General features: G+C 39.0%; 1 protein-coding gene across 6 annotated transcripts in view; it reads right to left on the reverse strand.

The window, feature by feature from the left end:
• The window catches only part of Phka1 (phosphorylase kinase regulatory subunit alpha 1), a 136,480-nt gene that overhangs the window by 73,886 nt on the left and 46,335 nt on the right, over positions 1 to 16,259 (reverse strand). For all 6 annotated transcript variants that reach the window (XM_029534351.1, XM_029534350.1, XM_029534353.1 and 3 more), the window contains exons 11-14: positions 12,335 to 12,430; positions 11,550 to 11,657; positions 7,646 to 7,724; positions 1,289 to 1,423 (exon numbers count right to left, since the gene is read on the reverse strand). In XM_029534351.1, the coding sequence (XP_029390211.1) occupies positions 1,289 to 1,423; positions 7,646 to 7,724; positions 11,550 to 11,657; positions 12,335 to 12,430 (418 nt within the window). The remainder of the gene's footprint in view (positions 1 to 1,288; positions 1,424 to 7,645; positions 7,725 to 11,549; positions 11,658 to 12,334; positions 12,431 to 16,259) is intronic.

Consider the following 16,259-nt stretch of genomic DNA (forward strand, 5'->3'; position numbering starts at 1 on the left):
AAAAAAAAAAAAAAATTAAACATGACATAAGGAGAGATATGATTGCATGTCCAGTTGACAAGAGGTAGGTGGACTTATGATGGCTGTTCTTGGTTGTTAATTTGACTACATCTGGAATTAACTAAAATCCCCAAAATGGCTGGGCACACCTGTGAGGGATGTTTGTTTAAACATTTGAAGCAGGAAGATCCACTTCTAATGCAGATCTTTAGGGTGGAAAGACAACATTAATCCAGATCTTTTGAGATAAGAAGACCCATCTCGAATATGGGTCACACCTTCTTCTGGTAGCCTACATAAAGCACATGGAAGAAGGAAACTTGCTCTCTTTGCCTGCTTGCTCTTGCCTTCACTGGCATTAGAGCCTACTTCTTTGGGATTTCATTGTACACTGAAGACCAGCTGAGATATCCAGCCTTGTGAACTAAAACACTACCTGGATGCATGGACCTTACTTTTATAGGTAGTCATTGTTGGATTCACTGGACCACAGTCTGTAAGTCATTCTAATAAACCCCAAATATATTACAGCTACTTCTGTAGCCTGTCCTGTCCCTAAGATTGTATTTGAGGTCCACTTCAATCGTTCTCATCTTAAGTTCCTTAATTTAACCACATTTGCAAAGTTATTTTTGCCATATATGTAATGTTCATAGGTACTAGAGATCAGAACCTGGATATTTGAGGGAAGGATGATTATTCAGTCTCTTGCAAAGGTAGTTTAGAAATTTTGCATATCCTTTTATTTTTTCGGTAATAAGGCTGGAACTCAGGGTTAGTATATGCTAGGTAAGGGTTCTGTCAATGAGCTACAGACTACCAGCACCCATATCTTTTGTTAGTTAACAGTGTAGCAATTTGTTTAATATAAAATTACATCATTAAATTTAATAAAAAGAATAAATATAACTATTTAGAAAAGGTATTAATTTTTAATAATTAGTTCATTATACAACAAAGCATAAAAGACCTAAAATAAGTTCCTTGATCACTACTCTACATAAAATTAGCATGTATTCATAACAGAAATATAGTTTCCAAGAAAGTGGAAAACATGCTAGTGGAGTATGCATTTAGAAGAAGGATATAATATTGTCTGGAATCAAGCCTGTCCTACATACCAAATATGTATAAAACACACCTAAAATTATTAAGCCTGCTCATAAAAGATTAGTTCAGAAACTTGGATTCCAATGTAATAAAGCAATACAAGCTAAAGAAGTGGGAGTCAGGATGGGGAATGGAAAGAAACCAGCCAGCATCACATACCACTGGTCAATCTCCTTACCTAGACTGGAATAAATATGGCTGAGAATACGAGCTGGCTGTACTCTTATGGGGTACACTTCAGCAATGGTCTCCACATCAATTCCTTTGTCCTTCAAAATGGCCTTGATTTCTTCTGTTTCAGCCAGAATGGAGACTATAGGAAAGAAAGAAGATGAGGTAAACAGAAGGTTTTTAGTCCAATAGAAACTTTTAAAATACCTTTTAGATTTATTTATTTGATGTGTATGAGTGTTTTGACCACAAGCATGTCCATGGACCACATTAAATGTCTGGTGCCCACAGAGGTCTGAAGAGTGTATCAGATCCCCTAAAACTGGAGTTATATACAGTTATAAGCCACCATGTGGGTTCTGAGAAGTGAACCTGGGTCCTCTACAAGAACAAGTGCTCTCAATTGCTGAGCTAAGCCATCTCTCCAGACCTCTAGAAATATTTTAAAGTGTATAATTTCTTTGGAGAGGGAAAGAGGAAAGTATTATTGAGGAATTCTAATGAATCAGGAATTACTCTAGATTTTAAAAATTATATAACTAGGAAAGAAAAAACATGACTAGAATATGAGACTGAGCTTTTTGTTAAGTATCCCATGTGCCTACTGAATGGCTCTTTGAGAATTTATCAGATTCCATGTTGAATTGGGAAATTTTAATCATGAGTCTTTTTCTGATAGTGCTGGTGAAAGCTGACTGTCCAGGCTCTTTGATATAAGCACACTTAATGTCAGTGCTAGGAGTGTGAGGACAACATAGAACATCTGAAACACCAGAATTGCACTATAGCCAGACAATGGAAGAAGGAGAATAAACTGAGGAGGAAGGTCTGAGTCAGCAGTATACAGGTCAGACAGTTGTGTGTTTGCAGCGATGGTGGTTAAGGTACTAGAGATATAGAGATGAATAAAGTGGTTTCTCCTATAAGAAGCTCCTAGTGTTGTGGTAGAGGGGCATATGAATTCAATAGAAAATAACCTCCTAGGTAAATGGAGATATATATAGAATATCATGAGACCACATTTACCTAGTCTTAGAAGTTAGGAAGGTTGGTTTCAAGAAAGGTAGACTTGGGGGCAAAAGAGATAGCTCAGTAGTTAAGAGCACTGGCTTCTTTTCTACAGGACTCAGATTCAGTTACCAATATCTATCTGTACATATGGCTTATAATCATCTGTAACTCCAGTTCCAGGGGATCCAATGCCATTTGAGGGTACCAGAAGCACACGTTGGTGCTCAGACGTACATTCAGATAAAACAACTACATATATTAAATTTAAAAATCAAGTAAAGGAAAGCAGCCTGAAAGAGCTGGTAGCTAATTGCACTTGAAATAATGACTAAATTGATCAGGAGGACAAAAGGTGAATGGAGGGCTGGAGAGACAACTCATCATCAGTTAAGAGCACTGGCTTCTCATCCAGAGGACCCAGGTTCAGTTTCCAGTACCTACATGGTGGCTCACAAACTTCTTTAAATCCAGTTCCAGAGGAAATGTGGTGGTTGAAATATGCTGGCCCAGAGAGTATTAAGAGGTGTGGCCTTGTTGGAGGAAGTGTGTCATTGTAAGGATGGGCTTGGAGTCACTCCTCCTAGCTGCCTGGAAGCTAGTTTTCTCCTGTCTATCTTTCGATGAAGATATAGAACTCTCAGCTCCACCAGTCCCACGTCTGCCTGGGCACTGCCATGCTCCCACTTTGATGATAATGGACTGAACCTCTTAATCTGTTAGCCAGCCCCAATTAAATGTTGTTGTTTATGAGTTGCATTGGTCATAATGTAAACCCTAATGGTGAGAGGGTCCAATGCCTTCTTCTGGCCTCTACAGGCACCAGACACTCACTTGCCACACAAAGACACATGCGAGCAAAATGCCAATATACTTTTTAAATAACGTAAATCACAAGGGGATAGTTATTCTAGTCTAAAGGTTGGGGAGGCAGCAGCAAACTATATAAGCTTCAATGTTCTGGCATGATTTTACTAAGCAGTAAAAGAAATGAAAGTGGAAAGGTAGACAGGGTTAGCTCATCATGGAAGGATAGGTGCTACTTTAAGTATTTGTATATTATTGTTGGGCACTGTTTCCCAAGCTGCATTCTATAAAACTTAAGGGTTCTACAGGGAGCAATAGAGTTGGTTGCAGGAGTAAAAGGGACTAAAGGAGAATCATGGTAAATAGTCCTTTGAGTTTCCAGGAGTACATTCAACTCAAGCAACTAAATTCTTGTTTATATTTATAAAATATTGAGAGTATGATGTCAGATGCAAGGGGTACATACATGGACAAAATGAGTCCTGATGGGGGGCAGAAAGAAGTAAATGTGATAGAGGTGATGGTAAGGGTAAAGGAGAAAGTGTTTCAGATAAGAGATATAGCATGAACAAAGTTACAAAGTTAGCTTTTGCTGCTTCACTTCCTGTTGTGCTGGGGAATGAAGCCAGGCCTTCAGAGAACAGCCAGTCACTTGTACCACTAAGCTACACCCTCAGCCTGTGAACCAAGTTCTTTGTAGTAGGAATAATGACTGTGGAGGAGCAGTAAAGAGAAATAGAGTAAACTACAAAGAGTCTTTGTAAGCCATGTCAAAAGAACTGAAATAGGAAGTTCCTGCAGAGTAGCAATCAGAGGAATAATATACCCATGTTGCATCTTAAAAAGAGTACACTCAAGTTAATAATTAAAGAATGAATGGACATTTCTTTGTGTAGGCTACAGTGATTTTTTTAAAGCAAAAATAATAAACTCACAGACTGTATTGGGCCTGGACTGGAGACAGAAATGATCAGTTCAAAAGTAAAGCAGTGAAGTAAGGGGGCGTGCGTGTTGATAACTTACATTACGATCACGCTACTGACACTGTCAAAACAGGATAGATTTTAGAGTGACTTGAGAAGTAAAGGAGCCCGAACTTGTTATATAAACACAGGAGATCAGAGAGGAATAAATAGGAATTGAAAAGAGTTCTTTGGGTGTTCATTTCTGTGTACTGGGAGTATTTAGTGATACAGACACAGAAGGGATAGCAGGATTAGCTGATATAGTAGGAGGAGCCAGCTGACCTGCTTTAGTTGAGTCTACAGTGCATAGACACATTCAAGTCAGAAGTCATTAGAAACAGATGAGACAGGAAGAGAATATAAAGTCAAGAAAAGAGGAAGCAGAATATCACTTTGAGAAAACTCAGGAATAGATCGATAAGGATAAGCCTGGGACAAGGGGAAGTTCTTGTATCATGTCTCATATTTTCTCTATAGCATAGGACATGGGGTCATCATGTGAGGGTGAGGGAAAAGAGAAAGGGTTTGAAATGAGGCTGGGGAACAAGACAAATGGTAGGCTGTGGACAGAACTCTCAGGAATACCAACAGCTCAAGGGAAATAAAAGAATAAGGTAGAAAAGTACTTCAAATAGATTGAAGAAGATCTACAAATACATATCATCATGGACATTGTGGAAATTAAGTTTCTAGAAAGATATATGACAAGTTGATCTAAAAGATCTGCTAATATACTGATTATAAAGTATCTAAGACTGGCAATGCCAAGACCTCTGAAAACTAAGCAAGAATATTTCAGAGTATTAAATCACACTATAAAGAGGTAGAAACATGGATGTGAAAAGAAGCCACATCTGAAAGCCAGATGGAGATTAATATAACAATAGATAGAGAAACTGGAATGGGGAAATCTGAATATTTCAAAGATTATTTGTAAAGAAGATTATAGGATCAAGTACCAAAAGGGGAATTTGTCTTGAATAGGAGAATAAACACCCTTTTCAGAGACTAAAGAAAAGGAAGTAAGTATGGGTAAGATTATTGGGGTGGGAGAGTTGGGAAACTAAAGGACATCAGAATATGAAAATGATCTGGTATGAAATAGCAGTCCAAATAATAGACTGAAAACAAAGGGCATAGCTGAAAAAAATATGAAAATGCTGTCTAATAATAAGAACAAAAACTACCAGGAAGCTGAGTTGGAGACTATGGACATCCAATGCCACCACTCTGCTTATCATGTATTTTCCCCCATCATGCCTTTTAGTATGTTTAGGATCAGAAAGTGGTACCTATAAAATTAAGCTTGAACTATAATAGTTCTGGTGGATAGAGAAACAATAATGATGCAATGGTGAATGGGATATTCAGATGATCAAACATGAGGTAGAAAAGAATAGACTAGGAGGAATCAGAAACAACTAGAAAGGAGGGAAAAGCCGAGATCCATTGTTAGCAGAATACAAGAATGACACACCTATAAGGTCAAAAAGTTTGACCCTTGGTTTGTGTGGAGTTTTGAATGACAAGGGCCCTATAGACTTTATTTAAGTGCTTAGTGCTAAGGTGGAGGGGAGGATTAAGAGATGTGGCCTCTTCAGAGGAAGTGTGTCAGTGGAGGTAGCAAAAGCCCACCTCATTCCCAGTTAGTTCATATTCTTTCTCTCTCCTCCCCCCTGACTCTGTCTCTCTCTCCCCTCTCCCTGTCTCTCTGTCTGTCTCCTAACTGAAGATAAGCTGATAACTCTCAGCTACTGCTTAAGCATCATACTTGCCTGTTGCCATGCTCCCTGTCATCGTGACCATGGTCTCTACCCTCTGGAACTGCAAGCCCCAAATTAAATGTTCACTTTTTTGAGCTGCTTTGGTCATGGTGTTTTGTCACAGCAATAGAAAAGTAACTAAGACATGGTATTGTAACCTAGAGATCCAGATAAAGGGTACTAGTGTCATGGATATCTAAAAATATTAAGGGTAAAAATAGTAGCTAGCACCTACATCAATGCTGAAATCTAGTTTTATGACAGAATTTTAGGAGGAGGAAGAAGACTGCGAGTTGAGCTTCAAAGTCATAAATATATGAATTAGAACAAATAGAAGATCAACATAGCAAGAAGGCTTAAACCTCAGAGGAACATATGCCTTCTTATGGGGGATGAAGAATAATAGTTTCTATAAAACATTTGCTAATAGCAATGAGAAGCAAAGACCACATACACTATCACACAGAGAATCAAGTATAAGAAGCTTTAGAAAATAGGCTGATTTTCCATACAGAATCAAAAATCCAAATGACTAGGAATATCTTAAAGAATTTTTATAGTAGGACTTAACACCATATTGAAGAGTGATGTTGAATGAAAATTCACATCAAGATGTCTACTCTCAAAAACAAAGATAATGGAAATACTGAAAGAAACGCGGAAGGTAAAAATATCAACAATTTGGGGGGAAGTAAGAAGGATAGGAAAGAGACCAGCTTTGTGTTTTTTGTGTTTAACACAGAGTTCATTCATTGAAATTCTGACTAGGATTTTTTCAGATAGGATCTCTGTGATAGTTGAAGTGGAAATGGCTCCCATGGGTTTGTAAAGCATGGCATTATTTGATAGGGTTTGGATGTGTGGCCTTGTTGGAAGAAGTGTACCACTGGAGGTAGGCTTGGCAGTTTCAGAAGCTTAAGTCAGACCCAGTCTCTCTGTCTTCCTGTTGCCTGCTGATCTGGATGTAGAACTCAGCTACCTCTCTAGCATCCTGTCTGACTGCACACTACCATGCTTCCCGTCATGACAATAATGGGCTAAACCTCTGAAGTGTAAGCTAGCCCTAATTAAAGGGTACTAGCGCCATGGATATTTAAAAAATATTAAGGATAAAAATAGTAGATAGCATAGTGTCTCTTGAAAGCAATAGAAACCCTAGCCCGGAACTCCTGATATAAAAGAAGCTAGAATTGAATTCAGTGATCTGCCTGCCTCTGGCTTCTTACTGCTGGGATTAAACACATGTACTACTACACCCAGCCAAAGGCTTGGATTCTTATATTTTTGGTGATGAGCCTAGCCTTTAACAGCTGAGCCATCTCTCCAGCCCTACTTGGAGTCTTAATATTTAGAGAACTCAGTTCAGCGTTTGCATATTGTAGATACTCTCACATTTAAGTTGATTCTTAACAAAAATTTTAGGCATACTCCCTAGTAAGTTAATGATTAGAAACAAATGTACTGTGAGGGATACAGGCCTACCAGCCTAATGCAGGAAGGATGTTAATGCATAGGAGGTTATGAAAAGAAAGGAATACTAGAGGCAAAAGCACAGAAAATGTGATTTAAAAGAATGTAACAGTAACCAGTGGAATAAAATGTCATGGAATCTTAGAGAAAAGAATTCCCAGAAATGAGGTATATCAAATAGTATTTTATAATCCTCTGAGATCATCTTCCATTGATTTAGTATTAACAGCAATTTTGAAACCAAACTAAAGCAAATGTGTTACAGACTTGAAGCCTAACACAAAGCCCCCAAATCTCTTTGCCTAATCAGATCTTTAGTACAACATTTCTGTTGCTAAGAGTAATACATACCTTGAACCACCACATCTGGCTTTGGCACAGTAGAAAACCTACGATTCAGGGGATCAATTTCTCCAGGAGCTAAAAATCCCTGAAGGAAACCCACAAAAACAAAATTAATAAGCCTCAAAAATAAAGCTGGGGAACTGGAGAGAGATGGCCCTGCAGTTAAGAACACTGGCTGCTCTTCCAGTGTGGGGCAGTGGACTGTGGTACCAGACAGAAAACGTGGTAAGACAGAGCAGATTCAGAAACCCTGGCAATTCTCATAATTGAGAACAGTAAATGTTTAGTAGGCGTTTAAATATATTCCTGACCAGGTTCCTGTCCTGGCATACTTTATCACGACACCCCATTGAGAGGACCATGACAATCAGTCACATAGGGGACAACACCTGAAGTCCTTCCACAAACAGATGAGGCATTCCTAATATCTCAAACCAAGCCACTAGAAAGCATCTGCCTCTAGATCCCACCCTGCCCCAAAGGTTTATAAGGTCCTCTCTGCAAGGAATACAGATCATCTGGGAGTGCCTCTTTTATCAAGCTATAATACTCCAGGGAAGAGCTTTCCCTCCCAAAGCTGGACCTTGATCTGGCCCAACCAGACAGGTGTGCAAACCTTACCACAGCCACTTTCACAAGCTTGGTGGCCCTGATCTTGGCCCCTAGCTGTCTCCTGTATTCCACTGTCTGCCACCAACTCCAGGGAAGCTGTGGCCACAGAAGAGGCCCAGCAGCCCGCCATGCTCTGGCTTCCCCTCGGAGAGTTATAACCCTCTGGCTGCTGGGGCTGGGCCAGAGCCTCCTGGATCCCCTCAGATAGCACCCTGTATGAGGACTGGCATTCCAGAAGACCTGAGTTCCATTCCTAGCACCCACCTGGAAGTTCACACCTGTCTAATACCAGTTTTAGATAAGCTGGTGCCTTTTCTACCTCCACAGGCACTATACACATATGGTACATAGTATAAAAAGCATCCACACATTAAGTAAATAAAAATGATAATAAAATAGAATTTAAAAATAGTTTTAAAAAAAAAGTAAAGTTAGTATTTTAGGGGGAAATGACAGATAGAAGACAAACACTTGCTTTGTATAAAAATGCTTCAAAACCCAGAATTCATATCCAAATTAATTTTGTCTGGTTTATATTTAGTGGGTGCTACAAATCCTTATTTTTTTGGAAAAAAGCAGGTTATAAATTATAAATAAATAGTAAGTTTCTGGATATTCCACTATCTTATATGGCATAACACAGACAAATGAGGGGGAAAACTAATGTTTTTTTTAAAAAGAGGGAAATGGGAAAAATGGGGGTGGGGAGATTTAACTGGAAAGGGAGAAGGGTGGCAAAGGGATAAATAATACTAAGGATGTTTAGAAAAGCCACAGGGAAACATTTTATGTTTCTTTAAGCATATAGTGTGTGTGTGTGTGTGTGAGAGAGAGAGAGAGAGAGAGACAGAGAGAGAGACAGAGAGAGAGACAGAGAGAGAGACAGAGAGAGACAGAGACAGAGAGAGAGACAGAGAGACAGAGAGAGACAGAGAGAGAGACAGAGAGAAAGGAGAGAGACAGAGAGAGAGGGGGGGACCACAGTATAAATGTAGACTACTGCTATCTTCCTTGGTTGCCTCACAGAACTTTAAGGTAAGATCTAAGAGCTGAAGACACCATATCTTTAGACACAGGACTTGAAGGAATTAAGCTGGAACTGACCAGAAAGCTTCCTACCTGATGATTAGCCTTCTAACGACCAAAAATGCTAAGCAAACTGCCAAGGGAGAAAAACAATCAATAGTCCTGGCCAGTTTTGAAACCTATGAACCACACTTATGACCAGCATGGTAAGATAGCCCCAAGGGTCCAATATTTGTACTTATCTCATAGAGGCAACCAACGGTTGTCTAATTGGACTACTCAATAGGAAGGAACTCACGTCTAATACTGGAAACATAGTCAATTACCTTTGGCAGTTGGGGTCATGAAACTTAGAGGAGAACCTACTACTGCCACTTTCCTGATCCAGTATTCATTCCTAACTGGACTGTAAGTACCCATCCTTATACGCACAGGTACATGTAGCTCTCACCACTCATCAAAGAAGCTTCTCTGCAGCAGACGGAGACCATTACAGAAAACCACAAGTGCTTACAATGCAGAGAACAAATGACTTTGGGGTACCCAGCCCCTATAGACAAAATATGCAATACCCCTATACCTAAGGCATAGGGAACATAATGGAACAGCAAGTGGAAGAATTTTAAGAGCTAGGGGACCAGGACAACTGCTGCAGTATATTGTACTTCCTATATATGACAGGGAAGCTGCATGCATGCATGAAATTTTAAAAACCACAGTCACCTAAATAAAGCCTCCACAATGACACCACCAATAGACATGGCAATATGAATGGGAAAATCTCAGGGACTCTTGACAAAGATCTATAGGCAGTTAATGGCTGCTGAGACAGGGGGAACCAGGCCCCCGACAGGGTATCCAGTCCCAAGTGGTCAATCCTAAACACACATATAAGCAGCACTAAATGGACTTGGCAGTCTCTGTATGTGAAAAGGAGCAAGAAGTGAAAATAATATAAATGCAGCACACATACATGGAGTTCTCAAAATATGTTAAATTTAAAAATTTATAATAAGCATTGTTTGCTTGTTTGTCCATGTGCCCACTGTGCTTTTTGACTAGTGGAAATCTTTTTACTTAGTTTCCATATGTTGCTAAATATAATGAACTCACCCATCTTTTTCTTTAATAATACTGAATCCTTCCTTTTTGTCCTATTTTATTTATTGTCAGACAAGAAAGTGACTGGACAAGGATTACTTTGAAGCATTACGCTCATTATTGCTAGATCCTAACTTATGTCAATTCAAGATTATCAAACAGCCATGGCCACAGGAAAAAACAAAACAAAACAAAAAACACAGCTGTAAAAATAAATGGCCATATAAACAGGAAAGAATCTTACTCAGAAATGCCAGCTAAGTTCCAAACTATATTCTCTAAGAACTTGGGTCTCTCACATCAAAACAACCATGCTAGGTGTGATAAAACACACTTGTAATCCCAGAAGTCAGGAAACAAACACAGAAGAAACACTGCAAGTTCAAGGCCAGCCTGGTCTATGTGACAAGTTCAAGGCCAGCTACTACTGCTACATAGCAAGACCTTAGCTCTTAAAAATAACCTACAGTGTTGAAAATAGGGTTTTCAGAAAGGATTAGAAACTTTTTTTTTTAGAAGAAATATCCTTCTGTGCAGGCTCAAAACCCCCAGAAACTGGATACAATATTATGCCTCATTAAGAGCTGTCTTAACATAGTTTGATATAAAGGACATTTAGGGAGTTCCTTACCAAAAAGTAAAAAACAAAATAAACAAACAAAAAAAACACAATAAGAACAACAAAAACCCATTAACTAACGAAACAGAAAGACCACATTGTTATTACCAAGCACTAGTCAAAGTGCCCTGAATGATCACTTAATTCAATTAGGGAATGAAATCTTATGATGCTAAGGAAGGTTGGCATTTAATCCATCACCAGTAATTACTAAGCCTATCTGCATTGCTTAGGCACCAGGCAAGTCACCGAGGGGAGTTTTGCAAGGGAAAGATGCACAACTTGATTCTTGAACAGCACCAAGTACAATGCCCAAGTAGGGAGCTATGGGCAGCAGAATAGACAGGGAGCAAGAGGTTTTTGTCAAGCAATGGCCATGCACTCATGCTGACAAGTTAGAGGAAAGGCTGTAATTAAGTCAAAGTATAAAAGGATGAAGAAATTCTTTGACTTTAGTGAGTTCATTGCAAATCTGATTATTATGGTGACTATGGTAAACAAACAAACAAACAAATAAATAAAAGGTGGGATAGCTTTGAAATCTTCCCTTACCTCTGCCATCAAGCTTCCTAAAATGTATAGAGACTGACCCCACATGTGAGGCAATTTTCCCATAGGGACTCGGTCCACACTGTGAGGATTTTGATACTCTTCATCAACCTAAATGATGAGATAAAGAGGTCAAATGAGAGGCAATACTGGAAAGCTTAAGACACTAGACAATAAAAGACTGGCGTCTAGTGCGATTTATAGTTTATAGGCAATGGATTAAAAGGCTAAGTAGGACAGTTTTCAAGCTGTAATATATGAACAAATCACCCAAGAATCTTATGAAAATGCAGACTGAATAGGTATGGCAGGTGTGGATGAAAACTATTCATAATAAATTCTCAGGTGACACTGGATGCTGTTAGCAAATGTTCTCCAAATCCACACCAGAATGTAAAACTGTATAGTTCCCATGTCTAATTCTCCTTCACAATGGTGAAGTCTGATTTTTCTAAGTTTGATTTACATCAGCCATCTCAAGATTACTGGCTTCAGAGGTTAACAAGCTGACACAGGGCATCACTCTGGTTCCACATACTAATCTCTACATCATTCAGAATTTATATCTGCGTTCATTTACATCTCATTGTACAACAGCATCATAATTGAGACTGCTTTAACAATTTATTTCTGAAGGAAATTATTTCTGTTGTCCTACTCTGAAAACCAAAACCTTAGAATATTAAAGTCCCAAGATACAAAGTCACAGACACTATGTGACTCAGATAAGTCAGTATCATAGAAACATGCTTCCTTTCCTGTCAATGGTCCAGCATTATCCAACTCACCCTGTCAGGAGGAACACTGTACAGCTCTGGAAGAAGAGGGACTCCATTTTTGCCCTTGATAAGGACTGCATCAAGAGCCTCTCTATATTCTTGAACCTGCAGGATAAAAAAAGAAAAGGAAAGTAGAAAACTGAAATTTTAGAGACTTTATATGGGAATCAGAGCAGAAGGTTACAGCCAAAGAAAGCACTATTACAACTGAGCTTATTTAACCAAGTAAAAAGGAAAGGAAAGGGAGAATGGTACTGTGTCAGCCTGACACACACTAGAATCATCTGATGGGAGGGGGGGCTCAGTGGAAAATAAAATGCCTCCATTAGATTAGAGTACAGGCAAGCCTGTAAAGCACTTTCTTAGTCAGTGATTGACAGGGGAAAGCTCAGCCCATTGCAGGTGGTGCTATCCTTAGGCTGGTGGTCCTGGTAAAGGGCTTTTTAACAGGCTCAAGCATTGCAACCATGATAATGGCGGGCCTTGCCTTCCCCTTTCCCTCTCTCTTGCTAAACTGTTAGATTACTTTCCTAAAGCTAGCTCCCAACATACATTCCCTTATTTCATCACTCACTCATTCCTGAGACTGATCACCAAGGTCCAGGAGTCAAAATGACAAGGTCCAACAATCAAATTCTATTATTTGGCTATATTGGCTAACATGTCCAATCAGGGCACACCAACTCATCCTAACACAGACTTCCCCTTTTCTCTCTTTATAAACCACCCCTGCACAAACACTGTTCCTTTGTGCCAAAAGTTTGGTGTCGGGGTGTGTTCTGTCCTGACTCTAAAACCCCTTACTCTGGCTCTATGAGAAAACAGGTTGAGCAAGGCATGAGGAGCAAGCCAGTAAGCAGCACTCCTCTATGGCCTCTGCATCAGCTCCTGCCTCCAGGTTCCTAATGGGTTTGAGTTCCTGCCTTGGCTTTCCTCCATGTACTGTAATTAAGGATATGGAAATAAATAAACCCTTTCCTCCCCAAGATGCATTAGTCATGGGATTTTGTCACAGCAGTAGCATCCTAAGGATGTATCATGGAAATTGTGCATATTTTAATGCATTTGAGTTTCGTTGTAGTAGGTATGTGTAATTGAAGTCTATCAACATAAGGATTATGTTTAAAGAGGTTCCAAACCTGTAGTTTACTAATAAGCACTTAATTTACTAAGAATTTTTGAATTAAAAATTTTAATGATACATTTTTTTATGTGCATTGGTGTCTTGCTTGCACGTATGTCTCTGTAGGGGGTGTCAGCTCTCCTGGAACTGGAGTTACAGATAGTTGTGAGCTGCCATGTGGGTGCTGGAAATTGAACAAAGGTCCTCTGGAAGAGCAGCCATCTCTCCAGCCCCCTGGTTTTTGTTTGTAAAGACGTATTGTTTTAAAGAAGCTTTCAACTTGACAGTAGGTGGATGAGGTTTGAGAGACAGAAGCTGGGAGGGGTATGAAGAAGGAAAGGACATGGGGAAAGTGGTGCAAATCTATTCCAATTAAAAATACTTTTAAATGATGCTTTTTGTTTGCTTTTGTTTTGTTTTCAAAACAGGGTCACACTATGTAGCTCTGACTGTCCTGGAATTCATGCTGTAGATCAAGCTGGCCTCTGACTCACAGAGATCCACCTGCTTCTGCCTGCCATGTACTAGGATTAAGGACATGTGCCACTATCCATGGTAAAAATTTTTTTTAAAAAAAATAATATGTATGTATATGTGTTTTTATGTGAGTATATGAACATGTATGAGGGTACCCTTGGAGGCTTGACTGTACCGCCTACAAGTGTTACGAACCTTATGACAAAGATTGCTGACAATTAGACTTGGGTCTTATGGAAAACCATTATGTGCTCTTAATCATTGAGCTATCTCACCAGTCCTTAACTTGTCTCGTACTTTATTTCTTTTTATCTTTACTTATGCATGTATGTACATCTGTGTGTGTTTAGTATATGCACATGTGCACGTGTGCATGCCTGCTGAGGTCAGAAGAAGGCCTAGCATCCCCTGGAACTAGTTCTGAGCTTTCTGATGTGGGTGCTGGGATCTGAACTTCAGTCATTTGCAAGAGCAGCAAATGTTTATAACCACTGAGAAATCTCTCCAGACCATTGACTAAGATTTTAAAACTACATTTTTATGAATTACTTTTGTTAATTAGTATATAAAATAATGGATTTTATTATGACATTTCATATGTATATATCACTATACTTTGCTTATACATACTTTCCCATTACCCTTGTCATCTCTCCTCTCTATATTTGGCTGCTGTGGTATTTATTATGTTAGGTTTATGTTATTTACTTAGCATTTGCTGAAACATTAAACAATATAAAAGGGAAGGGTAAGGATACAGCTCAGTGGGCCTAGTATATACATACACAAGGCCTTGGGCTCATAAGAAGTAAAACACACACACACACACACACACACAAAATCCTATAGTTTATGGCAGAAAACATATTATATAGTTCTTTAACACAATTGCTTCATCCCAGCTGCTTCAATGGTATAAATAGGATATTGACAAAGTCACAAATTTATTCAAATGCGTTTAATAGATTGGGGTACAGTTTGAGTATTGTGGAGGGGTTCCTGGAGGCTTTAAGGCAGGCAGTGAAAAATGATCAGGGTGAAGTAAGAATGAAACTAGTAGGATCAGCCCAATTTTGGTAACCAGTCTGACCCAGTTCATTTTACTTTAGCCATATTTACATACAGCTCTATTCTGGAAACAAATTCAAATAACAATTAACTCAGCCCTGTGAATACAATAAAGCTTAAGACATGTTCACACTGAAGTTCTTTACAAAGGGCATACATAGGGCTTTATCTGTAAGATGGCTTCTTCTTGACTTCAGAAACAATGCTCAGTATAAGGGTCTAAGGAGAGTAATGGGAATGAGCATAATACAACACAAAAGTCACTGAGCTTGTTATAAATTACAAATGACATCTCTCACAACGGTGAGCTTTATGGCCTAGAAGTAATGCTCAAGGTTTTAGGAGTCTGGGATAAACAAACATAATATTCTGGGTGATATGGGAGGAAACTGGCTCAACAGGTAGCAAAGGATTACCAGGCTGCAAACTACATTTTTTCCCAGCGCTTCTGGGAGAACAACCAAATATCTTCTCCCTTAGGAGACTTCAGCTGTGTATAACTTTTCCTGGCTTTTCCAGTGCTTGTCTTTCTAACCAACGGCACCAGAGGGGCAGCCTGGGGTTATGAGATTACTACCATTAATTACCCTTTCCAGTGCTTCAACTGTGGTAATTTGGTCATTTGAAAAGAAACTGTAACCAAGACACTAAAAGTCTCAGAGATCAAAATGGCCTGTGTGTTAACTCTGAGAAACAGAGTATTTTGCACAGAGCCACTAATGAGTCCTTTTTGGGAGCAATGCATCCTCAGTAAGAAAGCTGAGGTTTCCCAGAGTTTGTACAGGCTGTGATAAGGGATGCCACTGAACAAGTAAGTGCAGAGACAGGAGGAATAGACTATATAATCTTTTGCTATCAATATTTTGCTTTGTGGCCCCAGTCAAGGCTCAACAGCAAGAGGTACAGTATGACAGGATAAAAGGTATATTATTGAATCTACTACTCCCAAGTATTTTACATTGGCATGAATTATTGTATTATTGATAGAAATTTAAGCTTATTTTGTTTAAATCTTGCTTAATGCATTGTACATATGCAACTAATTTTAAAATGTAATGTAAAGTTCTAGTCTTATGAAAGCTACTACTGCAAACTGTTTAGTCTAAGTGGATCAAAGACCTCCACATAAAACCAGAGACACTGAAATTGATAGAGGAGAAAGTGGGGGAAAACCTCGAAGATATGGGCACAGGGAAAAAATTTCTCAACAGAACACCAATGGCTTGTGCTGTAACATCAAGAATTGACAAATGGGACCTCATAAAA

This window comes from Mus pahari, chromosome X (genome assembly GCF_900095145.1).
Source record: "Mus pahari chromosome X, PAHARI_EIJ_v1.1, whole genome shotgun sequence".
NCBI classification, from domain to species: domain Eukaryota; kingdom Metazoa; phylum Chordata; class Mammalia; order Rodentia; family Muridae; genus Mus; species Mus pahari.